General features: G+C 52.7%; 1 protein-coding gene across 1 annotated transcript in view; it reads right to left on the bottom strand.

The window, feature by feature from the left end:
* The window catches only part of TG (thyroglobulin), a 202,785-nt gene that overhangs the window by 110,750 nt on the left and 65,028 nt on the right, over positions 1-27,007 (bottom strand). Inside the window, exons 28-35 of the mRNA XM_037048581.1 lie at positions 26,650-26,715; positions 24,719-24,799; positions 21,040-21,177; positions 20,241-20,414; positions 18,860-18,971; positions 17,178-17,257; positions 16,345-16,488; positions 13,656-13,718 (exon numbers count right to left, since the gene is read on the bottom strand). Of these exons, the coding sequence (XP_036904476.1) occupies positions 13,656-13,718; positions 16,345-16,488; positions 17,178-17,257; positions 18,860-18,971; positions 20,241-20,414; positions 21,040-21,177; positions 24,719-24,799; positions 26,650-26,715 (858 nt within the window). The remainder of the gene's footprint in view (positions 1-13,655; positions 13,719-16,344; positions 16,489-17,177; positions 17,258-18,859; positions 18,972-20,240; positions 20,415-21,039; positions 21,178-24,718; positions 24,800-26,649; positions 26,716-27,007) is intronic.

The raw sequence follows: 27,007 nt of genomic DNA, 5'->3' as shown, positions 1-27,007 counted from the left end.
TGAGGCCCATGCTCAGCTCAGGGGTCAAAAGCAGGCTGCAGGCTGTGGTTTGTGGACCCCTGGTCGAGAGGCAGAGGCTGAGAAAGGGTCGGTAGACCCCCAGGGGACGGGAGCCAAAACCCCCACAGGCACCCTGATGGGGGGCGTGCGAACCTCTTCCAAGAATGAGGAGGAGCCTGGAAGATGCCATCTGGAGGGTGAAATACTGTCATTTTATATGTTGACAGTTGTCCTTCCTAATTTGGCATGTTCAAGTCCTTCTACAAAATGGCGATGCTCAGTTTGTTCTGGGTTTAAAAATCAGTCTGGTTTGGTGGAATGAAAAGCTGGCAGCCGGGAGCTGTCCGCCAGCCCACAAGAAGAACGTGAGTCCAGCCTGTGGCCTCTCACCCACGTGGCCTCTGTCGCTCCTGTCCTGTCTCCTCTGCTCTCACCTCTGTGAAATCACCCCGCCCCCATCACAGCTAAGCCCTGAACTTGTCTCATCCTTTCCCCACTCCTTTGTCCTGAAAACAAGGGTCCTTCCCATGACCGAGGTCTGCAGTGTCCCCCGCCCTCATTGTAGGTCACAGCCATCTGGCTATGGAACCTTCTAATTCTCCTCAACTGTGGGTGCCTGGTCATCCTCCCTCATTCTTCAAGTTCTTTGCCAGCCAGCTCATAATCTTCATCTCCACCCCTATTCCTACTACAATCTTGGGTGACGTGACCATCTCTAGGGATAGTAGATGCCTAGTCCACACTCTGGCCTCAGTTTTCTGGCCTCTTCAATCCCTGAGATTTTTACTTCCACCCCCTGCAGCCAAGCACCTTCAAGACCACATCCCAAATCCACCACGGCCCTGACTCCATCACCCTTTCAGTCTTAGCTTCTCTAAGCTCTGCTTCTGTTCCATCTCACGATCCTCTTTGCTTTGGGGCCTTTTCACACATTCATCCCACAAAACCCAGCTTTTCAACTTCACTGTGACTTCTACGCTCTCAGCCCCTCCGGGTGATCCACTGAGACTGACTTCTCATGAACAAGGCCTCCCATGGCCCACCATTCCAGCTTCCCTGCTATCAGCACCTCCACTCCCTTCCATCCCAGTTGCATTAACCCAATAGGCCTGCTTTCTCTGCAGCTTGTCTTGGCCGCTGAGCCTGACTACAGACATGCCTACAGACCGCCCGATGGTGCTTTCACAGCTGTGGATCCTCAGCCTCACCCGAACTCTCAACGCTGCCTGACAGCTCCACCATCTCTCTTCCGCTCCACAACACAACTTCCAACACCTGCCACCCTGTGCAGACGTAGACGTCATCGCACCCTGCGCTCTCAGCATGTGCCTCCCGCGGAAAAGAAGGGACATTAGCAGCATCTGCCCAACTCCCTGTGCCCTCTCCACTCCGCAGTCTGACCCATCCTCCCCTTGTTTCCCCTAAACAGGAAGGGCAGCTGTTAGGAGCCAACCCCCTACCTGTGCTCCCGAGGGTGTTCTTTCTCCCCCTCAGGGGCACCCATCTATCGGCTGTTCCCCATGCCCGCCCCACTCCTGCCCCCCCATATCTGCTCTCTGCTCCTGGACACAGACATGTCACTCTGCTTCTAAACACACTCACATTTCTCCATCACCAGAGTAGCATCTTACTCTAACCCACGAGTTTTTAATGTGGCATCTGGGTCTCAGGAAGCCTATTTCCCTGAAAATATAGGCATAAATTTGGTATGTACCCAGGGGCAGAGTGTTTTCAATACAGTGTCATGGGTGGCCCATGACCTAAAAATGGAAGGTCACCAACTAACAGGCCACAATTTTTTTAAAATGTCAATCCCATGTTTTTCCCTCAGAGCCAAGATTCTTGGGGAAAGTTTGCAGTTTCCACATTCTCCAACGCAGCATTTGCATTTAGGTGCTTCCCTCAACACTCCACTCTATCTGCAAAGTGGTATTTACGACCACATCAGGGAACGTTTGTGGTCTCCGTCTTCCTTGAAATTACTGACCACAGCTCCCTCCCCTGGTTTCCATGACAACACATGCCCATCTTTAGCTATTCTTCTGGCTTCTGTTCTTCCCTTAAGTACTGTTGTTTCCCAGGGATCTGACCTTGACCTCCACTATCTACATCTGACACCCCCCATGCATGATCTCATGATCCCTGTGACTTCAAATACTACTGACATGTTAACCATTATGAAACATATCTGCAGCCAGACCATTTGCCCAAGACTCACGCAGAAATATTCAGTGCTTATGAGACACCTCTGAGCAAATGTCCCCCAACCCGGCGTGTGGAGAGCTGAACACTCCCTCTTACTTCCATCCTCACCAACACTCTTCACCTGGTTCCCTTCTTATGTTCTGTATCTTGGGAACTGGCCCAAGAAAATCACTCCCCACGGGACTGCCCAACCTGAAACATCAAACTGCGTCCTTGACTGGTATTCTAGAAGACTGTCCATCAAGAAAGGGCATCATAAGAGGAAAGCCGGGGTAAGTATTCCTGCAAGTCCAAATTTCTCATTCTACCATTATCATCAGAACGCTCCCTGGGACAGACACATCTTATTCAAATTCCCAACAATAGACATGGCCTCCCGGGTCCCTCGCAGACGGACAGCTGCCTCCCTCACCTGCTTCTTCAGCCTTACCTGTCATCAGCCTACCTCCCACCGCCCCATACTGGCATCTGGTGATCTGGCAAAACACATGCGTTTGGCTTTGCTCACTATTCCCTTTCTGTCAGCATCCACTTAGAAAGTCAAGTCAGTTTACTCACACGATGAACTCATGTCACCCTTCGAAACCCAACTCAGATGTCACTGCCGACAGAAACCCATCAAACACTCCTTCCCCCACCCCTGAGTAGGTTTTCTTCAGCTCAAAGCATCTTATAAATATGTCTACTGTTCCAGTAACACTCTGCGTTACAACTTACTTATATTTTTATCTCTCTGTTGAAATATAAGCTCCTTGAGATCAAGGAATTTGCCTCAGTTTTTGTTAATTCTCCAAGACCTCTCATAAGGGCATGTAAAAAAATGTTAACAGTAAGATTAGTAATATAGTTGTAGCTAACATTTATTAAGTGTTTTATGTGTTAAATAGGAATAACATCACTATTCTGCATGAACAGCCCAGCTCAATTGTATGTATTAAATGAATTAATACCATATTTTGGACCATAAGATAGGTTTTAGAGGAGGAAAATAGGAAAAAAATTTTTGAAGCAAAAAATGTGGTAAAATATTTTATAACATAACATTTCACCAGTGTAAATGTAAACAGAACTCAACAGCAGCATTAACAATCATTATTCCTCCCAAATTTAGGGAAAAAGAGTGCGTCTTAGAGTCCGAAAAATATGGTAATAAGTTAATTAATAAAAGAGAAATAAAATACTAATTTTTTATCTCAACAAAAATTCACACTGGAATTATCCCCATACCACAAAACTTCAGTAATAATTACTGAATAAACCAATTAGCAAGCCGATAATGGGCAATTGTGGCACAGTCCAGTTTATGAAGCACTCTCATGCACACTGTGATATTTAATAACCACATCAACCTGTGCATTAATCATATTGTTATTACTGGCTTGCACGGGGCTGGCCTGCAGCCCAGAGGTGGGGTGTGACATGGCCCAAGCTGCAGCTCGCAGCTGGCAAACCCGGGGCTTGACTGGAGCGCCACGTCCCGATCCCCACTCCGCCACAACTGCCTGTTTCTCCCCGTGACTCAATGGCAGTCCCCTCCATCGTTCCTCTTTAGTGGCATGTACATCGCAAGCAGAAGTTTCCAAGGGCATCTGAAAGGGTCTGGGATCTGTTGAGGTTGTACGCGTGTGGGCTGGTGAGTAAGCATCTGTTACACTGCTAACCTCAAAGACGCTTCTAGAGAAATGTCTAAGTTCCCCAAAACTGTACCCGTAGAAGTGGACCTGGGGCTATGATCAGTCCCTCTCTGTCCTCAAGACAAATTACTAGGCTCATCATGAACCAAACTCTGGGCGGACATTGAAAGGCGCGGATTAAACCGGATTTCTCTCTAGGAAGTTCGACTTTCGTTGAGTGGACACTGCTCAAATCCCCCTGAAAACAAAGGCCATCTGGGAGACAGTATGACAGGTGGGTCTCCTGAGAACACCTGATCTCCTCTTTCTTGGGGTGGTTGTGTGTGATCCTGGGTACCTGGGCCAAACTGCAGAAATTCAGAAGTGCACACAGAGAACCAACATGAGCTCAGCGAAGTAACTCCAATCACACAGAGTCCTCCCTAGAAATGTTGAACAAGAGCCTTGCACAGAGGCCCTCCCGACCTCTCGGTGGGCAGCAGGCAGCCCCCGAAGGTCACAGAGCCGGGTCAGACCCCCAGACTGCACACCTGCCTCTGCCTCTGCAGTCGCTGTGGTTCATCAACATGCGGTGTGTTAGGTACCAGCCCCGGCGCATCCCCTACAAGACGTCAGCCAAATCTCGCAGCAACTTGTGGATGTAGGTGATGTTATAAAGTCCACCTCAAGGACACTCGGGCTCCGAGCAGTGAAGTGACTTGCCCTGGGTCCAACGGCGCCTCCTGGAGTAGAACTAGAACTGGAACTGAAACTCGGATTCGCCCAGGGCCAGTCTCTGCTTCCCCACTTCTGCAAGTGTCTGCCACGCACCTTCTGTTTGCTGCGGCTGAGTTAGCAGAACAAACAGAAGGAAAACAAAGCCACCTTCGAGCATCACTGAGCCAATTATTAGAGAGATCAAAATAGGAAGTGTAGAGGGAAACGCAGAGGCCATTTAAGCCACCCCCTCACAGTGAGGAAATCTCCAACATGCTTGAATCCTCCAGAAGCGGGGAGCTCATCACCTCAGTTGCCATCACAGCAGAAAAACCAATGCCCTGTCCTTCCACCATCTGAGCCCATGCCCCCTCACCTCGCCTCCACTGGCCCTCCCAGGGTGCCAAGCGCTCCATCCACACCGAAGCCTTTCCTTGGTGCCTCCCAGCTGGGCCCCTCCCACCTCCTGGGGCGGGGAAGGTGACTGTTTCCTTGATAAACCAAGTTGCTTTTGCTCACCAAGGAGGTCAGGGAATTCAGCAGAGACCAACAAACGGGGACTGCCCAAAGGATCACTAAAAAGCAACTCTGAGCAGCACTAGCCACTTGTAACACAGCATTACCATTTTGTATCAACTGTTAAAATTAGCACAAGCCACAAAAATGAAGGAAACCCACTGATGTCGGTGGACTGCACTCAGGGATGGTTTGATTCACAGTCAGTAACAGAATGACTTGAAAGGCCCTAGGCAGGGCAGCCTGTCTAAAATATACCCCCCACATGCTTGTCAAATGGCTTGAGTTTTCACTCTGAGAAATGAACTCTTTCTGATTTGCCTCCCTGTTAAAACATGAACACTTTCGGGGGAAATGTCCTATTAAAAAAGAAAAGGTAGGCCCTCGTTTGGCATATTTTGTTCTGGACTTTTTCTCCCTTAAATTTGAGCACACCCCTGATGGACCAACCAGGTTTAAAGACGCACTGTCTGGGGAGGAAGTTATTTAGAGAAGTCGTGTGTTTTCTCCATCCTCTAGGTCCTAACAGGGGTGTAAGGCACAGCCGTGCAGCAAACGCCATTGCACTGCCTCCGAGCACACTACCTGCTCTCACACTGGCTGTGCACTGTCCCACTGCGGAGGCAGCACTCCCAAAGGCCACCTGGCACAGGGTGCCCTGAGTCCTGGCAGGGCTCGACCTGACCTGGCTATTCCAACACAGCCGACCATCACCAGGCATTGCGGGTAGCGATTTTTACACATGATCTCTCTTTCAAGCTCAATGAGCAACATCTTTGAAGATGACATCGTCATCTCCACATTACAGGTGGGGCAATGGAGACTCAGAAAGATCCTCGGAACTGGTCAAGGTCACACACCTAGGGCCTCCCACAGCCCGTGTGGTTTCCGGAACTCCACCACCACGGGCAATCACTTCATTCCTTTACAGACTCCTCCTTCCAACGAACGTTAATGGAATATTAGACTACTGAAAGACTATTCGCTTTAAACACTAACCAAGAAAAGTAAATACACATGTTTTTTAAAGACAATATAAATATAACATTGAGCACCTACTGCATATTAGACATTTTGCTAAGTGTTAAGATTAAACTGTGAATCGTAAAACTTGTGCCCTGGGGAACGCTGTCTAGCAGACAAGCAAACGAGAGAAATTCATTCATTCTTTCATTCAGTATTTCCTGGGTACTGACTGGTACCAGTCACGCTTCCAGGTACTAAGCACAACAGTGACCCAGACACAGGAAGTCCCTGCCCTGAGCAGCTTGCCTTTCAGAGGAGGGGCAGACAAACACACGAGAAGTAATCAAGGGAGAACATTTTGTAGCAATACACTGTGTGGAGACAATGAAGCTGGTGAAGAAGCGGAGAGTGTGGTGGCCGGGGTGGGGGTGCAGAGGGGCTGCTGTGATAGGCTGGGTGGAGGTCCGTTTGAGGAGGGGACATCAGCTGGGAGCAGAGGAGGAGCAAGCCCTGGAGAGAGAAGTTAGGAGGAAGTTCCACAGGGCTGGGCTTTCTGCCGGCTCTGCACAGCCCCGGGTGCGTGGCACGGAGTCGGTGCACACTGAGCACTTGCTGAATGAATGGGGGCAACAACAGCTGTGTCAGAGAGACCATAACTCCTTCCCAGAACCAGCGCCAACGCAGCTGGCCGGAGGCTGCCTCCTGCGTCCGTGGGGAGAGTGGAGAATTCCACACTGGGGCCAGGTTCCTCCCATTTCCTGTCCTCCTTGGATCTGCCACCACTGTGATCCCAGTGTGCCAGCTGTGTCCCTCTCCTCCTCTGCCCCTGGGTCTCAGAGAAGCAAGGACGAGGTCCAGGGAAGCCGCCACATGCAATGCTGTGCTCACAGCACACTCGGCCGCCCAGGCAGTGTGGCAGACAGGCATCTGGGCCACACCCCTGGCCTGGGGGTGGAGTTTGCTGCAAGCCGAACGTTGCAGCTGCCACCTACATGGCCCCCNTTGGATCTGCCACCACTGTGATCCCAGTGTGCCAGCTGTGTCCCTCTCCTCCTCTGCCCCTGGGTCTCAGAGAAGCAAGGACGAGGTCCAGGGAAGCCGCCACATGCAATGCTGTGCTCACAGCACACTTGGCCGCCCAGGCAGTGTGGCAGACAGGCATCTGGGCCACACCCCGGGCCTGGGGGTGGAGTTTGCTGCAAGCCGAACGTTGCAGCTGCCACCTACATGGCCCCCTCAGCACTCCTGAGAGAAGGCAGGAGTGGCGTGTGCTGGCAGCCCTGCCTCGCTGGCCCCTGGGGTAGAGCCTTGTCCGCAGACAGCTGAAGTACCAGTGGGGCACACCGAGAGCTCCCTCAAGTGTGTGAGAGTGTGTGTGTGTGTGTGTGTGTTCACATAGCTATGTACACATTTGGAAAGGAAACTGAACTTTCATACAAACACCAGACAATTTTGGAGTCGGCACCCGCACCCACTCACCTGAACCTCGCAGCTGTGGACGGAGGAGTAGCAACTAGCTTTGGGGCAGTCCAGCAGCCACGATGGGAGGGGTGCAGGGGACAGCGCCCCTGGGTTGGTACGGGACAGCCTGCACAGTTCTGGTACCACCCACTCCACGCTCTGAGGTACCCCAATGAGACTACTGAAGTACAACGTCCCTGGGACGAGTGCCGCGATGCCCCTCCAGGTCCCCCCCTTCAAATTCGGAGCACACTCAGCGCACTGACTGGCAAAGCCCTCCGGACACAGGAATGTTTCAAACATGCAATTTTGTGACTGTGCCATTACCTGTGACTTGGGAAAGGCACCTTCTCTGGAAAAGCCTGGGTTTGGACTTGGAATTAGTGCTGGCTTTTCTTAAGCACTCACCCATTACCCAGTCTGCGCTGAGCACTGTGTTTTATTTATTTCCCAACACAGGCCTACTGGACTGACAGTTCCGGTGTTCCACCATCATCCTCATTCCCCAGAAGCAAACGGAGGCATATTACCAGCCTGGGACTCTGGCCCCGGGGCACTCAGTGGCTCAGGGATGGAGCCGGCCTGGAAGCTGGGCAGACTGACTTCAAAGCCCACCGCCGCCCCAGGAGGCCTCCCGCTTCCCTCAGTTAGATAGTGTGCACACTCCCTGCCAGTGCTGGCTCTTCTTAGGGTCACACGACTCTGTCTCCAGCTTAATGGGAAACACTTGCTGGAAAGATGACTGAATTCCATCAACCTACAAGCACAGCTGAAAGTAAAGGATGGGGGCAGAGCAGACAGAGAGGACAGACTACCATCGTGGCCCCAAAGACCATTCTGGCAGCCACCTCCGAATTCGGGCTCCAGGACGAGGTTAGGGGTGGCGCTGGACAGCTGAACAGGCCGGACTTCATTTAACGGAGTCTTTCTCGGCACCCTGGCACACCCTCTCCGCTGCAGCCTCACTCACAGCTCTCTCTGCTGGCAGCAACCTGTGCTGCCCCCACCCCTCCAAAGGCACTCAGTCAAGGTCAAGGGCTGGAGCATGTCCAGAGCTAAAGGGTCTTTTGAGGTTCCGTAGGCGAGATTAACTTCACACAACAAATTTCTAAAGACTCTCATCCTGTGTTTTCCTCTGGCTTGCAACTCAAATGCTCAATTTGCTTCAGCGGCACCTATGAGCAATGTGCTGCTGACACAGCGCGTGAGAAGTGAAATGCGAGGTGTTCTGGGAATAGAACCGAGGAAGATCCACCTTCGGGTGTACGGTCGGCCTGCAGACGGGCTCCGGTGCCTGAGGCTGCAGCCCGAGCTAATCCGGAGCATCCTCTCCAGATTGGGTGCTGTGGGTCTTTCAAACTGCAGTGGACATTTTTCTCTTAAGAAGATGTAACATCTTTACCACTGTGCTTGTTTAAAAGAGAAAATGGACAATTTTCTCCCAAAAGAGTAACCTGATACTCTATAACCCAGATGACACAACTGACTTCATTTTCTCAAAATCTACCTTGTCCATCCTCTCAGGCATCGTCCCCTTCACAGCCCAAACGAAGAGCGTTGGAGTAGCTTTAAAGCTCATTGTGCCATCACTTAAAGCCCTTCGAGGACGTGTGGTACCCAACACACTCTACCACTCAGCCTCCCGCCCGGCCCGCCCCCTCCTGCCCTGCAATCCTGAACATCTTGTACGCGTATTCCCTGCGTAGGTGTGCTGTGCTAATGTGTGCCCCTGGGATTCTGTTCACGCTGCCTTCTGCCCAGGACGCCTCCCTGTCCCCTCCTGGCCACCTGACCGATGTACGCTCACCTTCAATGTCCTAGCTCAGGGGGTAGGATGGGATGGGAGTAATAGACAGAAAACTGTACTTGAAAAATAATTAAATAAAAAAAATTGGAGAAAAAAGATGTCCTAGCTCAGGCATGATGTGCCCGTGATGCAGTCCTGCCTGGTGGTGGTAAATTTGGGAGAGTCTTCCCCCTCCTGCTACAGCCTGAAGGTAGGTTCACTGTGGTGGAAGTGGTGCAGCTCCCTAAGTTCTACCATCCTGTGCCTTTCTCCTGACTAGAATGTGGACTCCTACCTTCGCCAGCAAGACCTCCGGCCCCCAGCACAGCAGCCCCCCTGGAAATGAGTGAGAGTCCCCAAGCCGTTATCCACAAGTGGCCGGCATGCGCGTATTCACTGCCCCGAACTCAATGGAATTGAAATGATTTGTTTTGCCCTAATTCCTTTCTATACGAACCGGCCCTCGAGCTGCTGTCACTGCTGACGGGTGGATGGCTCACCCGTCCACCCCAACAGGTCTGGCCAAGGCCAAGGACGTTCTCTGGGGCAACACCAATGAAGCGCTTGGAATGATTTCGAGCCCGTGGTTCGCACCCAGGCCTGTGAGAGTTCAGAAGTCCCTCTGCTCTGCACACCATCCCCACCGACCAATCGGAGCATCAGAATCCCCTTTCATGCTAGACCTTGAAGGGGTGGCTTATTCACACACTCCTACAAGATTCAAGGCCAAGAGACTAGGTATCCAGACAAGGGCAGGGACTCGAATGTCCACCTCGCTCACCCTGTCCGGAAGTTCAGACTGAATAGTCTTATCTAACTCAGAGGGGCCAGAAACACATGGGTCCAAATCCCAGCTGGGTCACTGAACTTCGCAGAGCCTCAGTTTCCTTATTTGAAAAACAGACCTTGCCACCATCAAACCTTCTTCTGAGCATTAAATGATTTATGAAATGTTTGGTATTTAATAAATATCTCCTTTTATCCCCGAATGGAAACCACGTGAAGATGAGCAGCATACGTATGCAGAGCGAACACACACACACGCGTGCGCGTGCGTAACCCATGTCAGAATCACGCGGATGTGCCCATATCCTGGAGACAGAGCTGCACGCTCCCTCTGGTTTCCATCAAAGGCACGTGCTCTGACTCCAAATTCCAGTTTGGGAACTCGAAGCACAGATGGAACATCGGCTCTGATGTCTCCCCTGCTTGCAAATCACACTTGTCAGAGGCTCATTTAAAAATACTGTGGCAGCTCACTGTGCCTTGGAAACATCTACTCAGATGCGTAGCATTTGTGTGTGTGTGTGTGTGTGTGTGTGTGAGAAGGGGGGTGGGCTGTGCTCCACCTTTTTTTGTAGGTAATTCACATCTCAGCAACACAAATGTTTAGCAAAAAGAACAGGGTGGAGGCACATAAAATCTCTCTGAGATACTTACATGTTGGTTGATTTATGTGTCTGACAGTGTGCTGTTGACATTTAGCTGTCAACATCCTCTTTACCTGTAATTTCAATCAATAGCATTTTCAAATGATAATACTTAAGGATTCCCAGGATATGGCAGAAAAACCCAACTATTTGAGACTAATTTTAGCGATATAAATCTAGACACTTAAAATATAAAGTTCTCAGCCCTGGCTGGCGTAGCTCAGTGAATTGAGCGCAGGCCTGCGAACTAGATGATCGCAGTTCGATTCCCAGTCAGGGCACATGCCTGGGTTGCAGGCCGGTTCCTTGCAGGCTAACTACCAGCAGGGGATGCACAAAAGGCAACCATACACTGATGTTTCTCTCCCTCTCTCCTTCCCCTCTAAAAATAAATAAATAAATAAAATCTTTCAAAAAATAAATAAATAAATAAATGAAATATAAAGTCCTCAAAGACAATCATCTCACGTTGGAGAATGTGCCCTCAGGAAGTAAACTGGACATGGGCAAAAGTGTATGCACCAAGGTATTCAATGTGGTATTTTCATAATGGTGAAGAATCCTAAACAATCAAACGTCCAAAAACATATGAATGAGTTGCGAACTGCAGCGTGTCTACCTGGTGGGATAATGTGACAACTGTCGCTGATCACCCTGCACTGTCCTCACCTGTTTCTTCATCGCCAGACTGGGAGCATCGTGAAAGTAGGAACAAATGAATGAATGGGTGAGGATGCACAGGCATGCGTGATTTAGAGAGACACACCCGGTGGGCACAAGGAGGTTTACAGTTGTGAGCGCGCAGATGCAAAATTTGTTCATGCATTATTATGTATTAATGACTGTATCACGTTCCATACGAACCGCTGTGAACCTACTTTTGCCCCGCCCTACGTACAGTTTGGAAATATACAAATAATGCAATGTTAGGTAAAAACAAAGAAAACCCTGCCTGACGGGAGTGACTTCCTAATAACTCTGTGGCTTTTCCTTCTACATCTCTGTATTGTTTCAACTTTCTGTGAGTAATACTTGTTAAATTAGGACCAGTCTCGAGGTCTGCATGAGGAGCAAATGTTGACCACAGTGCTGAGGGCGACACAAAGTTTTCGTGAAAGGTTGAAGAGGTTTTTTTAATAGGAAATCACTGCTTTTAATTAAACATGGCACATTTCTCTTCTCTCCCTCCACAAACCCCTACAAAACGGAGTAATAACTAGGCAGTCTAAACCCACAGATAACAGAAGACCGTGGAAAAGAGCAAACAACTGCTGGGGGCGGGGGTTACAAACGTGGAGATGAAGAAAAGGAGAGTAAAGTGTGCTGACAGGCCCAGCAGCGTGGAATAACTAACACGCCAGGTACCCATAGAGCAGGGTGTGGACATGGCCTGTGTCCTCCAGGGGCGGCCCAGGCAGCCCAGGAGGCAGGAGGCCCCCTGGAAGGCATGGATGAAGCCTGGGGCTGGAGCGAGGCGGCTCAGCTCAGACCCCGTTTTGGTGGTTGGTAAGAGCAGGCGCTCGCCATTACCCTGCGGGACTCCTCAGTGACCCATATGGACCTGCTCATCACAGTTCAGTGCACTGTCTCAGTCCCAGGGCTCGGTATTCCTCGGTTTGGAGAGTGAAGGAGGAAGATTAGAAAAAGCCGATAAAAGACAGCCCTGAGCTGTCATCAAGCGAGGCGGAACTCAATCGTCACTTCCAAAACTGACAAGTCAAGGAATAGCAAGAGTCATGTATTATCTAGAAATAGGGAGGCCAGAATAAGAAAAAATAGCTGAAGGAGTCGAAGGTGGTAGGTAGCCTGCGGGGGGGGGGGGGGGGTGTTGCAGCAGGTAACAAGTTGACTAAAAAAACTTCATAAACCTCTGGGGACTATGTGATGATTTCAAATGTTTGCATGCTACCTTGATAAAACTCAGACTCGACTGTGGGCAGAGTCTGGCCTGGACGAGCATCACGTGTTTGGCTCTGAGTTCGCTCCGCCCTCTCCAAGCCCCACCTCTGCGATCGCGACGCGGCAACAGGTGGCCCACACGGACAGGGCTCCAGGAACCAACCTCGCACAGGCCGTGCAGACCGAAAGCCTTAGGCACAGAGCTCGGAGGTGCTCGGACACAGACGTTCTGGATGTGCGTGCAGAAAACACATCACATGGGATCGTTCCCCTCGCCGTGTTCACGGAGAGGAGGAAAGGGGGAACCGAGCACGTGGGCTGAGGACATTTAACCTTTCAGCCACAGCCTTGACCCTAAATGACTGCCTCCCACAGAAGCTATATTCTGTCACTTCAGCCGGAACGGTAATGACAGGTGTCTAGAGTCCCTCAGACATCATGTCACAGGGCTCTCAGAGCCTCTCATTTCCTGACTATGGGAAGGCAGTGAAAGGATGTGCGGTGAGGCCCACGCTGGCCTGCCCGCCCCCACCTACCCCATCCAGAGCGGCCACCTCCCCGAACCTGCTGCTGCCTTGTGACCAGCAGCCTCAGGCTGGGCCGTGCTCAGGGCCAGTGCCCTGCCTTAGACATCCCGGTGCCTCCCAGTGTGCCGATGGCCGGGAGCCCGAGCTCTCCTGCACTAGTGAAGAGCAGATTCTTTCTCTTCTGACCCATGAGTGCCAGCACTGTTGACACTGCCCTGGACCATGCAGGTCTAGCCGTGCCATGACAGGAGGAAACGATCCTTAGAACACAAACTGGGAGGATGGGGCTCAGGTCCCATGCTGCTTCCAGTCAGCTGCACTGTTTGGCCGAGTGGTGACATTGCTGAGTCAGGTTCCTCACCTGTGACGTGGGCTGGTACCTGCCCAGTGTGTGCATGTGCGTGTGACAGATAGGAGCTGGAATTAATGTGTGAGAGGGTCCAGCAAGCTGTAAACTACTGGCCAAAAGGAAGGAGTAAGAGGGAAAGGAGGACTGGACACTGTTGTCAAAGACATGAACGAGCCAAGGACTCACCTTTCTCTGCGGGGGAAGGCAGAAGCGCAGAAGGACAAAAACTGGGACCGTCATTTTGAGCAACTGCAAAGGACAAAAAGGTGGCCTGTTAGCTCTTCCTCACCCTCAGTGTCCCTGAGCTCTGAAGGCATTAACAGAGGAGTGATTTGGTAACAGCAAATTTGGGCTTGGCGATCACGCCCGACTCCCAGCACCAGCCCTGGATCCGTCGGGGTGGGCTCGGGTACGCTCAAGTGGCAATCGAAACACCTCAGGGGCTTAAAACAACAAAGCGGGACCTCCCCTGTGCACCACGTGCCAACGGGTTGGGGCCGGAGACCTGGCATTTCTAACAAGTTCCCAGAGCCTGCTGACTCTGCTGTCCCAGGATGCACTTTGAGGGACACTGACTACGGCTTCCATCGTCATCGGTGCTCTGCGAGCTCTTCGGTCAACTCCCAGGCCTCCTACTGGCTGTCCTCTGGGTGCCACTGCCCCCAGCCAAGCGGCTGGGCCCTGGCACACTGCTCGTTTGTTCAAATGTCTGTCTTTCCTGGAAGACAGCAGCCCTCGGAGCAAAGACCCTGAGCATCGGTGCAGTTTGCAGAGAACAACCTGGCCCTCTGTCAAGGGCAATGACATGTCCACGCCTTGGTGACTGCTTTGGGGACTTTATCTTGCAATTCAAAGTAAGCTTGGTTTGCAAAGGCACATTTAGACAATACAGACAGAATGCTGGAAGGAGATCACAGTCCGATGCCCCGAGAACAGTTAGTTGAGAAATACCAGGCAGCTCACCTCAGCAGAGAATGGGTCACCTAGTTCTGCTGCTATTGGTCACTTGCTCTTGCTCACCCACCATCGAGTTACATGACAGGTGCCACTCATCCTGTGGGTGGGACCTTCTCATCGCACAGGAGTAGCTGTGCTGTGAGGGTTCTCAGCTTCCCTGGGCCCTTGCAGCATTGAAATCATCAATGACCCCCATCCCTGGGAGGACCAAAATTGCCCTGGGGACCCTCCTATGGTGTCACCTCACTATGCAACCTTGAGCAATTCACTTGGCCAATTCACATTAGCAGTGATCACTCAACTTTCTGCTGCTTCCCGACTCTGCCTCTGGGGACATCAAGTTGGCTTAAAACTGGCCACAGCAGGCATATTTACACCACAGCAAGCGGCAACTGCTAGAAACCAAGCTTCCCTCCACCTTCACGGGTTGTAAAATGTCTGCCAGTGCAACGCTGAGGGGGGCATCACAGCAGGCGCTACCTTGCAGGGTTGTTTGGGAACAAAATAAGGTGTTTTCTGCAAAATGCTAGCCTAGGGCCTGGAGCCAACTCGGCACTTAGCAAATACTTAGCTAGCATGTGAATGATGGTGAAGAATGGATTGTACAGAGACTCTACCTACATGTGGCAGCTTCTGTGAAGGGTACAGACAGACCTAATTAGAAAAGCTTGTCATTTCCTTTCCAGGTTATGTTCCTGTATCTAGAATTGCGACAGGGTCCAAGTGCATTTGCTTGGCAGCAGAAGAGAAAAACTGTGAGGTTTCCATTGTAATTTTAGAAGCCACATCAGACTTTGTAAACAAACCAGTGACCCTGCCCTGCGTTCAGGCCTCACCCAGCTGCAGAGAGAATGGGCAAGACTAGTTTCTTCCAAGAGCAGAGGGTACCCAGGCTGCAGGGCCCACCCACTGCAGGAAACCCAGGTCTCTGGGGCAATGCTTGACCAGAGCTGCCTTTGCCCCCTGCCCTCCCACCCTGGATGTAAGAATACTTCCTTCTGGGTCCTGCTGCCAGGAACAGGCAGCAAATGGCCTCATCTGCATTCACGATTGCTCATCCATGCCCTCAGTTCTGTGCTAAGACCCGTGGGACTTGTTGTTCGCTGTGGACAGCAGTCAGAGAGCACATTCCCGCAGGCCCTGCAGGCCCCGTTTGGGTGCACCCTGCGGCAGGCGTGTGCCTCTCCCCTCCCGGAGTCCACCTCGGCCTCTGCCTCATTCCTGTGAACGCAGCTTGGTGGGAAGGCTACGGACGCGCTGGCCGTGGGAAGCTGCCTGAGCGCTGTGATACTTCTGAACAAATGGATTCTTTCTTAAGCTTCTTTTGACTCAGTTCATCCCTGAGCAATATAAGGACGGAAAATGATATGTTCCGGCATTAAGTGGGACGAGGAGATGGGAGGCAATGTGGGAGGAGAGACGTGTTACATTCTAATGGACAAGACAAGAAAACTGAGGGAACCAAGAAGGGTGAGCATCTGTCTGCTCCCCCACCCAGTGACAGCACCTTAAGGGCACTGTGAGAGACCCCGTCCCCACCAGTGCCTATAGCCTCGCTGGACTGTCAATCAAGCTGCCCCGCCCTTGTGGGTGGTCTCCCAGCCACGGACCCAGCTCTCCCCCTTGAATTTAAAGCTTGAATGCAACCACCCAGACCTTCTGGAGGAGGATGGCTGTGACAGTGACGCACGAGGACGTTGCCTGCTCCTTCCCGCTCAGCCCATCCATGTGCTGAGCCTTTGTCGGTCATCTTTCCTCTGAGTTTATCGCTTTCCATAAATTCCTTTTCTGCTTCTGTTCTTTGCACCCAGTGAATTCCAAATAATCTCCTTCCAGGCCCCAGGACATCATTTGAATACACGTCTGGAAACCGGCCAACTAAAGATGCCCACAGAGCAGCCCCGGGGACGCCACTTACCAGGCTTCTGGTACCATCCGAAGGGATAGGTACGGACCTCGGTGTCGGGAGGGCCACAGTCCCAAATGCGCCAGGCGCCTCCGTTTTCCTCGCTGCAGGTCTGCAGTCCCAAGCTGTTCAGAGTTAGGCATGTCACCTCTCCACCTGCAGCAAACAATAACCAGGACCGGGGAAGGGATCAGGACAGAAATTCTAATTGAAAGAGGGAAATTCTGCAAACTATTTGTTAGCGGGTATTTGGAATTCACAACTACTTGTATTCTAGGTATGACCTTAGCCGAGGATGGAAAACCTGGCGCCTGATGACCCCTGGCGACCCCTGGCGACCCCTGGCCTGACAGCACAGGAACGAAGGCAACTGAGACTCAGGGAGCACCACTGAGAGCCCGGGGCTGTGCAGGGTCTGTCTCATCGACCCCTGGTCCTCACACGGCCCTGCAAGCAGGTCGCATTTTCATCCCCACTTACGGTGGAGGAGACTGAGGGTCAGAGATTCAGTGACTTTTCTAGGGTCACACCACTAGCATGTTTTAAATACAGATCACAGAATGGACGAGAAGGCAGCTAGGTGGAGAGTGAAAGGCAGGCGGTTCTGATCGGGTAACAGGGTTTGGAGAGCTGAGTGGGTACTGGACCAGGAGCCGCGTTGCAGCCGTCACATTTATGAACCAGCTCCCTCTCCAAGCCCCCGCTTCCCACCTGCGAATGAGGATCGCTCCTCCCCACCTTCCACATGCAGGTGCTGAGGATTAGACCAGATCATAAGTGCGAATGAGTTTTTTGGACTGCCAAGTGCCCTACCAGGTGGGGGTGGGGGTCCCTACCACTTTTACCTGTTGACTGGGAGACATTTAGAAAGCCAAAGCCAGTGCAGCACGGGTCCAGGTCACACAGTCGTTCGCACTCGAAGAACCTGGGGTGAGAAGGGAAAAGGCCTGAGGGATTTCATTGGCAGCCCAGGACCTGGGACCTGGGAATGGTGCAGGGGGTTGCGGGGATGGCTGATTGCAGTCATTGCTACTTCCGAGGGCCTGCTCTCTTTATGACTACCTAACCTGGGGGTGCTCCGGCCAAGATGCATGCGTGGATTTCTAGCATCCTGAGTCCCCCCTGCCCCGACCTGATGTCCCAGGTCAGATCACTCATTCCTGACTCCTGAGAGCTTGCTCCACCTGAGCTCTTCCCTGTGGGGACCCCACTCAGTCTTGGTGTTCTCCTCCCCTTTCGAGAAGCCCGTTGAACATGAGTCATCCTGGTAGGTGAAGCCTCCATCTCCCAGGCAACCCCTCGGACTCCGGCTGCCCTTGTTTTCCTCTCACCGGTTTACCTTTGTCGGAAGCTCCCTGCTAAGCCCCAGCCTGGAGACCGCGCTTTCCCATCTAACCACCCTGCTCTGAGACCCCAGCCCCGTCCCCACACCAGGGTCAGGCTGAGCCCTGGGTCCACCCCTCCTTCTCCTGCTCCCTTCCCCCACCCACACCAGCACAGGTGGAGCTAGGCCCAATCTCCGGAGACTATCTCATCTCATCGTCTTATCTTTATTTTCAAAAGATCTTAAAAGCCACATGACATGGTTTTACAAATCGAGAATACGGTCCAGAGGAGCAAGTTCATAGCTCAACGACCGGCACCCTAGAACACAAAAGCATCACCAGGAGGAAGCTTATTTACAATTCAGGGGTTTGAACCCCACCCCTGGACCTGCTGAGTCAGTAGGTCCAGGGGAACTCAGGTGTGGCTGGTCACAGGCTGCCCCACCGATTCTGGTGCAGGGTCCACAGACGAGGCTGAGAGAAGCAACGCCTCCAGTGAAAACAGCTACATCGAAGCTAACTAACTAAAAAAATGATAAAATACATTTCTCAAACACTACATAAAATAGCCCTGGCTGGTGTAGCTCAGTGGATTGAGCGCAGGCCTGTGAACCAGACAATCGCGGTTCGATTCCCAGTCAGGGCACATGGCCTGGGTTGCAGGCCGGTTCCTTGCAGGCTAACTACCAGTAGGGGACGCACAAAAGGCAACCATACATTGATGTTTCTCTCCCTCTCTCCTTCCCCTCTAAAGATAAATAAATAAATAAAATCTTAAAAAAAAAACACTACATAAAATAAATTGTAAGTCCATAGACGCCTACAGCCCCGTGAAAAGTCCGAGTTGCTCTCCAGGTTCTGCACGCAGCACGGTGGGACTCTGCCCACCAACTTGACTGGGATGTCAGATCATTGTTACTAACTGGTAAGACTTGGCTCGTGTCTTTTTACATCTCCTTTGCATCCACTGACTGGTGGTCCAGGGCTAAATTTCATGTTTAACACCAGTAACCTGCCTTAGCCAAGTTCTTACACACGGTTACCTTCTTACTACCTTTTCCAACCTCCCCTTTGGGTTTTGCAGTTTTTATGACGTCTGTGCCTTTAACAGACACTGTGCCACCTCCCGTGTGCAGTAAGGAGGCTTCCTCACAAGCACCAGCTGTGGGGCCGGGGTGGGGGTGGGGGATGGGGCAGCTTACCCACTGGAAATGGGCTTGGCAGACATGGGCACCTTGTTTCGGATGGAAATCCCCGTCAGCTTTTGGAACGGCAGGCGGGTGTAAAAGTTCTTCACTCTATCTTGCAGCACAACTACGTGGGGGAAGAGGAAACTTGTATCATTCAGGGAGAAACTGGTTGTCTCCACAAAAATATGAGGATGAAGGTGTACGAACCAGACCGAGAGCTTCCAATGACAGATGCATATTGAACTCCCACCCCGGTCTCCCTACAACAGTAGTGAGGGGACCCCGGTAAAGCCATGCCTCACACACAGACAGACAGGACAGGGGATAAAGTGACACGATTTTCCAAGCCAAGGAAGCACAGAGAAGAGTACCAAATTGAGTTAACAGACCTGAAAACGTTTAGGTTTTTTCTGTAGAAAAAAAACAAGACGCAAACCCCTACACCTTCTGGAATCGTGAAAGGGCTTCATAGGACAGCGAGAGGATGCAGGTGGGATGGAACAGGAGGGTATGAGGTCCCTTCAGGGAGCAATTAGGTCTCCAGACACCCTCCTCTGCTTTCTGCACGGGGTGGGGGTGGGGGGTGGCAACAGCCCTCCCCCAACACAGAAGTAGATCGAAGCCTTATTCTAAAGAGGAATACTTTGTTCTGAAGAGGACGAAAGAGAGAGGGTGTCGTGGGTGCAGCAGGTACAGTTAATGGTGGGAACGCCACACGGAAACTAGAGGATTCTTTCAGGTCAAAGTACTGGTAAATACTGAGACTCTTTCTCCAGACCTTATTCAGAAGCCAAACCCGCAGCCCCCAGCTTTATGCCCCTAGGCCAGATAGTACAAGATTCCTCTGGAGGGAGGGCCCCCAGATACTGACTAGGAGGATTCCCCAGGGGGTGGCCCGGCCAGACTAGTGGGCAAGGAAACCCGAAGTCAGCAAGCTCGGAACTTGCTGGATCAGCTGCAGGGCCTTCGTCTCCTGTCTGAGTGGAAAACCAAACAAGAGTCCCCAGATGACTGAGAAAGGTCTCTAGCAAAGACGGTAGAACAGAAAATGGAAGAAATGGAGACTGCATAGAGTGAAAAAATCCCCCTGCCCTGGGGAAAAAAATAGAGTCCTTAATGTCCTCGGAGAGAAAAATCCACTCTGTTGCAGGGCCCCGGTCGGTGGGGTCCGCCGCAATCAGTGGAACTCTAGCTGATCCGGGCACTGACGGCAGCTTTCTCTGGGGAATTATTCTCAGAATAATCCCAGAGCAGAATTATCCTCGACAGTCAACCTGATGCGTTTCCGAATGGCTCCCCATCTCTATGAGCATGGATAACTTTATTTTTTGTACAAAAGAGACAATCTGCACACTTCTGCCCAGGGCTCAGGCCGCTGCCACCAAGCGCTCACCTTTCTTCCGGAACAGGGCACTTGGCAGGCGGGGCAGGAGGAGTCTGCAGCCCATGGGACTTGACTCCAGGACATCGTCACACACCTGGGCCTCTGGGTAGAGGGTACAGGTGAAGTACGAGGCGCTGTCCATTATCTCCGCCAGTTGACAGAAAGAGGGCTCCTGGACGCAGCCTGCAGGCCAGAGGGCATGGGGTTTAGGGCCTGGGAGGCCTGCAGGACACGGCTCCCTCCAAGGGGCTTCTGAGGAGTCTTCCTGGGTGGGGCAGAGGCCCAGACAGCCGAGGCTATCCAGGCTGGAGAGCCCGAGAGAGCCCCCGGGGCTCTGAGAAAAGGCGGAGTCTCACAGGGAGAGGGTGGGCGCTGCTCCACTGGCTCTCCCCGGGACCACCTCAGAGATAGTCCAGGCCCTCGGACCAGAGGCCACAGGGCTGGGAAACCACTGTGAGCTTGGTGAGTGCCCTCCCGGTTCCCGCTCCTGTGCTGGGCTTTGCCTTGAGCAGGCATGAGCCCTCCGATGGGGGTCTTTTCCCCAGGTTAAACACCAGGCCGAGAACATGGGTTCTATCTGTTGGGTAAAGGGTGGATGAACGGATGGGTGGGTGGATGCATCATCGGTGCTGGGTGCAGAGGAGAAATTAACTACACTAGAAGCCTCCTGAAGGTATGGGTTATATCCTTTCTTTGTATCACCCACGGTACTAACACTGAGGTGACCTGGGAGTTATGCCATTGACTTTGACCCTAAACGAGGCCTGTGGCACTGGACCAGCCTCGGATGAGGTGTTGGGACACTTACGAGACAGGCACCACAGGTTTGCCTGCTGTGGTGAAAACAGGGGTTTGAAAAGCCAGTGCCGCTGGCTGGGCAGGGGTCTGTCCCCACCGACAGTAACCGAGCTAAGGTCCACAGGCACAAAGAGCTCCGCTGTTGTGTCTGAAACAAAAGGAAGGAGTCAACCATTTCTGTCCTCACCTCCAGAATCAATCAATGTCTCTCTCTCCTTCTCAAGTCAATAGAGCTGGGAGCCTGGATAGGCACAAAAGTTCAGAAGGCCCCAGAAAGTCCTAAAAGTCATGTAGTTGCAAAAACCTCAGAATCTTGGTTTGGAAGAAACCATGGGAGCCATCTGGATCAACTTTTCACCCAAGCAGGACTTTTTCCCATGCTATTTCTGGCCGCCGCCCTGCAGCCCGGCATGGTGCATCTGTGCCCTCGACCGCAGCAGCACACCCCACTGTTAGGAAGCCGCGGGGTGCATTCCGACTCTGTAACTTTGAAGCTTTGATGCCACTCTGTCTTCTGAAGCCTCATGGGAGTCCCATGCCCCTCCCAAAGGGCAGCCTTCATCTGAGGACAGCTGTCAGCGCAGCTTAGACCTGGAAGTCCCAGCCCATCCATTCCCCCAGGCTTTTCTTGTGACTTCAGACACTGTGATCTGCACGTCAGGCTCCTCCTGAGCAGCCTGCTTCCTGAAGGCCAAGTACAGGCTCTCCCCTTGGTCCAGGCTCTCCCGCATTTTGAGCCTCATCCCCAGGAGCCTGAACTCACCTTCCCGCTGCAAACCCTGGTGACCCCAGCTCATCACCTATGGCTGTGGCCATGGCCTGTGTTTGCCTGCAGGTTCACCTTCCTCCTCACCCACCCGGTCCTCCTGGGCTTCAGGGACCAGGCTGTCCCATCCTGCTCTGATGGTCTGTGGCTCTACAAATAGGTTCTCCATGCCTGGGGGTGGAGGGATACTTGTGCACCCCAGAGGGACTTACATGGTGGGCATGAAGCAGGTCACGGAGATGAGCTGAGGCCCAGTTACACGGCCCTGAGTGGATCACAACCCACATACACCCCACTGTGCCTTGGAGTTTCCTTTCAGCAACAGTCCTCAAAGGGGGCAGGGCTTAAAGGATGTATGAGCATCTGCCAAGGCCAGCAGTCTACTGCTGGCAGACAGCCCAGGGACCCAGCGGCCAAGCTCTCCTCCAGGCCGCCCCAGCCCTGTGGGTGACTGCATCTCGCGGTGCTGTACGGTGGCCTGTGGAGTGAGGAAGGGAAAACGAGGCAGCGGGCCTAGAGGCTCCCCTGAAGTTCCTTCGATCCACTCTGCCCTCAGAGCCTGTGCATAGGCTGCCCCTGGCCTGGGGCCCCTTCTCCCAGGTGCCCTCCCAGAGACGTCCGCAGATCTCCCCACTTCTTCAGGTCCCTTAGCACCCTTCCTCCCCTGTCCCCTCCCTTCACCTGTCCCCATCTCAGCCCTCGTCCCTGTGTGTGCCGTGGCTAGCACGTGCGACTTCTAGTCTGTGGAAGCCCCCCCCCCCCCGTGTCACAGCGATGTGCTCCGGAAAGGTCCAGAGGGGACGGAGCGAACACCGAGCTACCCAGTGTCCCTGGTTTACAGGCTGTGGTAGGAAGAATCCGCTTTCTTCTCATTCTCTCCAACTTGGCACTCCCCTTGAAGGCGAGGAGGGAGTTCCCATTACCGTCCCTGCGTGCCCTCACGCAGCCTGACCGCAGTGCCCCTGAGCAGAGAGGGGCGAATTTCTCACTTGTTGTGAGTCTGAGAGGCTAGGTGAGCAAGCCCGCAGCCCATCACAGAGGAGCAGATCCCAGGGCTTTCTGCTGCTGGGCCTTTACCACTTTAGGTCCAGGAATGCAATCAGCAGAGAAGGGGAAATGAGCAGAGCTTTGTCTACTCACGCTGAATCCCTCCCAGATCTGGGGTGGGAGGGGGCAGCTCCCCTTCTGGTGGGGCAGGGTGGGAAGGGGATCCTTCCTCTTGGAATCATGGGGTTGCTTTGTGGATTGTAGATGCGGCCCTGGATGGTGTGTACGGATGATTTTACAGCATTCACACTGACGTTGCCACATGTCATCTGCCCACCCTCCTTGGCACCGTCAGGGCTGAGCATACCAACCGCCCCAGGGCGGCAGGAGTGGAGGGCGGTGCCGGGGCCAGAGCAAAGGGGAGGCCACACCCTGATGGAAGGGACAGCTTGTCTCAGCTCGTAGGACGTGGGGGGGCCAGGCGGACATTTGAAGCCAGCGTTTCCAGGGATTTTTCTGCTTTTCTCTACAGAAGCTGAAAATCGGAAAATCTGGATTTTTACATAAAAGTCTCCCAATTTAAAAATACTGGCTTAAAAAAAACACCTGACCCTGCAAATCAAACAAAACCCTTCTGCTCTGTCAGCTCAGGAGTCCCCGGGACTCAGCTCCCAAGTCCACTCTGTCTGTGCCCGGAGCAGCGGGTATTCTAGAAGAATCCAGGCTTCAGCGTCAGCTGCATGCAGTGTGCATCCTGGCACTGCTGCTTAGCCAGCGCCAGACCCACTTCGACAGGGCACACCAGGGCACGCACTCCCTAAAGCCTCACGTTTCTCATTTGGAACATGGGACTAACAGGGCCAACTGGCAGAGTTGCCATGACGTTGGCCACATGATGCCTATAAAGCACCAAAGGGCCCCTGGGTGGAGCAGGATTTGAACCCTGCGGTCCTGACCCAAGAGCCCACACTCCACACCAGACACAACCCCCAAGTCCCAGAACTCCATGAATGCAGAATGAAGCCATAAAAGCCAAGCAACTGCGACGGGATGAGCCCCTCTGGGGTGGCTTCTGTGCACTGTCTCATCTGGTCTGCACAAAAGGCCCGGAAAAGGCAAGATACTAGTATCTGGGGGGGCACATGGTAAGTGCCAGGCAATGCTCCAGGTGTTCTAGCTGGAATGTAACCTGTAATAGTGGGAGGAGAGAGCAAGGTACATCCTACACGTGCGGAACCAAGGCCCTCTGTAGATGAGCAAAGTACCCATCACCACGCATTTCATCTGTCTGCAGTGCAATGGGGTGTCTGGCCCTCAAGCCCTGACTTCTCCCTGTGCCAGCAGACAGGCCTGCCTGCCCTGTCTTCCCCTCATCTCTTCTCTTCCTCTTCTTCTTCCTCTTCCCCCTCCCTCTCTCTCTCTCTGAGTTTTGGCTCTACCTAAGGAGTAACAATTGTAGATGCTAGAGAAAGAGAAGTCTCGGGCATCACATACATTCTGCCCATTATTGCACGCATTTATACTTTCCACAGCATAAAACCACTCCGTCTCAAAGGGCTCTCCTAGGTAGCTCACTAGTTAACAGTTCCACGGGGTTCACATTTCACTTACACTCTTCAGGGCTCACCTAGGTGAAGCCATTGACCCCGGTCGGATGAACCTTGCTTTTTAATGAATGTTGCTGGCCTTGTTCTTAGGGCTGTTTTCTTCCCAGGGGCAGGGGTGCCTCTGGAATGATTTCACCCCACTTTCTGTGCCAGCTGCCCCTCGGAGGAACTGTCCAGACTCAGGGCTGTAGAATCGCCCATACCCCTGGGTCACAAGCCGCAGAGTGGAGCTGTGTCAGTGGGTCCGCTCATCGATTAGACCTTTCGCAGCACTGCCTCGTCTCCACAGCTATTCACCCAACCTGATACAAAGGGTCTGGGGTTGGTACCTGTCTCCGCTGGCACTGTTGGCCTTGGTTCCATGTCCCTTCTACATCCCACCGACTCCGGCCGAGACCCCACGTCAGAATCTAGGAGCAGAAAGAGAACTGCTGTGTCACTGTTGGGGAGAAAAAGAGGACCAACGAATGGCACTGGCCGTGGGAGCGGTCCTCCTGGTCTGCACCAGGGATAAGATCTGGGGACAGCGTCTGCACTCTCTGGCCTCTTATGGACCGTCAGCCAACCTCTCCGTATCAGAACTATTATTGTCGTGGTAGTGAACTTCGTAACATTCACAATCCCCTTTAAAGTTAAGGTACTACTGTCATAAATATCAGTCTTTACAACACCCTGTGAAGGTACAGGACAAGACTTCCATCTTACTCTCGAAGAAACCGAGACTCAGAGAGGTGAAGTAACTCATTCCAGACATGCTGGGGATAAGCAGACAAAACGGCCAGGCTGGGCACAGGAAGTGGAGAGAGCCAATGGGGAGAGTGGGGCATTAGGTGGGTCGGAAGGGGTGCTTCTGTTTCGGGGGGGGGGGTATCTTGGGGAAAAGCAATTTCTTGATTTTCCACCAGCCAGTGCACCATTTACCAGAACTTTCTGATAACTGGGAAGCACTGGACTTGGAAACAGAGCCTGGGCCCCACCCCCCGACCTCCTGTGGGCATTTCACTCAACCCTCCAAGTCGCATTTTTCTTGGCTGAAAAGTGAATGAAAATGTTACCCGGTCATATATTGACCTCATCAGTAGGACTAAAGGAGAAAAGGAGCATATAATCTCATCATATCATTTAAAAATAAAAATAATGATGGGCACTTTCTTCTTTTTCTTCCCCTTCCCTTTCTTCCTCCTCTTCCTTCTGCTCCTCACCACGCAGCACCACCACCACCTACCTTAGTCAGCATTTATCGTGTGCTGGGCACAGTTCTCAGGACGCTGCCTGCAGGCCTTGCCAATGCCCACACAGCTCTATGAGGTCAGCACTATTCTTATTGCTGCATTGCCCACAGGGGGTCCAAGCTTAGAGGTGCTACTTGATGCGCTCCGGGCACCTGGGCGCTAAGCTGTGGGACCAGAATTCCTACCCAGGCACGCTGAGTCCATTCTCTGTGCTCTTGACACCACTTCACAAGCACAGAAAGAGGTCACTGGTTCTCTCTCTTAGGGGACTAGAGATTGGTAAGGAGGGACCATGGGAAAAGGAAGGAAGTGACACGGGAGCCAGGGATACTTTCCTCGTGCCTCTCACCCAGCACCTAGGGCCATGACGTGGACTGGTCCACTCCTTGCCTGCTCCCTCCTGAGACTGGAAGCCTTACAGGTCCGGGCTGTGCCTCACCCACCCCTCTTATCCCATAGTCCTCAGCCTCACCCCAAATGCCTGCCCCAGTCCCTGGCTCTGAGTGGACACATGGTCAATGTTCAGTCAACTTCAAGCAGGACAAACACACAGAGGACGCCAGACGTGCACTTGGCCGAGCCTCCTCATTCTACCCCCACCTGCTCGACACATCTGAGTAGCAGGAGCCCATGGACCACCCACCTGGGGGCGTGTCCCTTCACCCTGACCTCAGAGAGCGAGGCGCCTGTGGCCAGGCCCCCTGGGAGAAATGCCTCCTGCAGTTGGCCACGGCCTCAGAACCCCCCTCCCAGGAACAAGGGCAGCTGTGGTCAGCGAACTGGACCTCACGGAAACCAGGGCTTCTGTCCTCCACCCTTCCTTGGTTTCCACACTTTCATCTTCTTTCAGACTCTGGTATCATATCTGATGAGAGCTGAGGCCCTTCTGTTCCACCCAAAGCATGAACTTGGAAAGAAAATCTACCATTTTCTCTCTGAGGGGCAGAGAGGCCTGTGAGTGAGGGTTGGGGCCAGACAGGCTCGTGCCATCACCCCTGCCCCCGTCCCCCCGCAACCACAGAGCTTACCTTTCCAGAGGTAAACCTGCTGGAAACTGGTCCAGGAGTCCCGAGTCCCTTCCAGGGGCGAAAGACCTGCAAAGGAGGACGTTCATGGCTATGACCTTGAGAGGGCTTGTTCTCATGAGGACCCACATGGCCACACTGCCTCGGTTCCCCCACACTGCCCCCTCCTGGGTGCACCCCCAACAGCCTCCTGGAGCTCCCTTCCAGCAGAGCTGCCAGAGCTCTGGTGTCTTGCTCAGGGCACCAAAGAGGCTGTTGTGGTGAGGGGTCATGGACCTGGGACAGAATCACTTAAGGAACCAGAGACTGGCTTAAAAAGAAAACAACATACTTGAGAACTCTCTTACTATCCTCCCACTTA

Source organism: Sturnira hondurensis, unplaced genomic scaffold (assembly GCF_014824575.4).
Source record: "Sturnira hondurensis isolate 20B ecotype Veracruz unplaced genomic scaffold, ASM1482457v3 Scaffold0006413, whole genome shotgun sequence".
NCBI lineage: Eukaryota > Metazoa > Chordata > Mammalia > Chiroptera > Phyllostomidae > Sturnira > Sturnira hondurensis.
The sequence above is the reverse complement of the archived record's forward strand: the minus strand, read 5'-3'. Positions and strand labels throughout refer to the sequence as shown.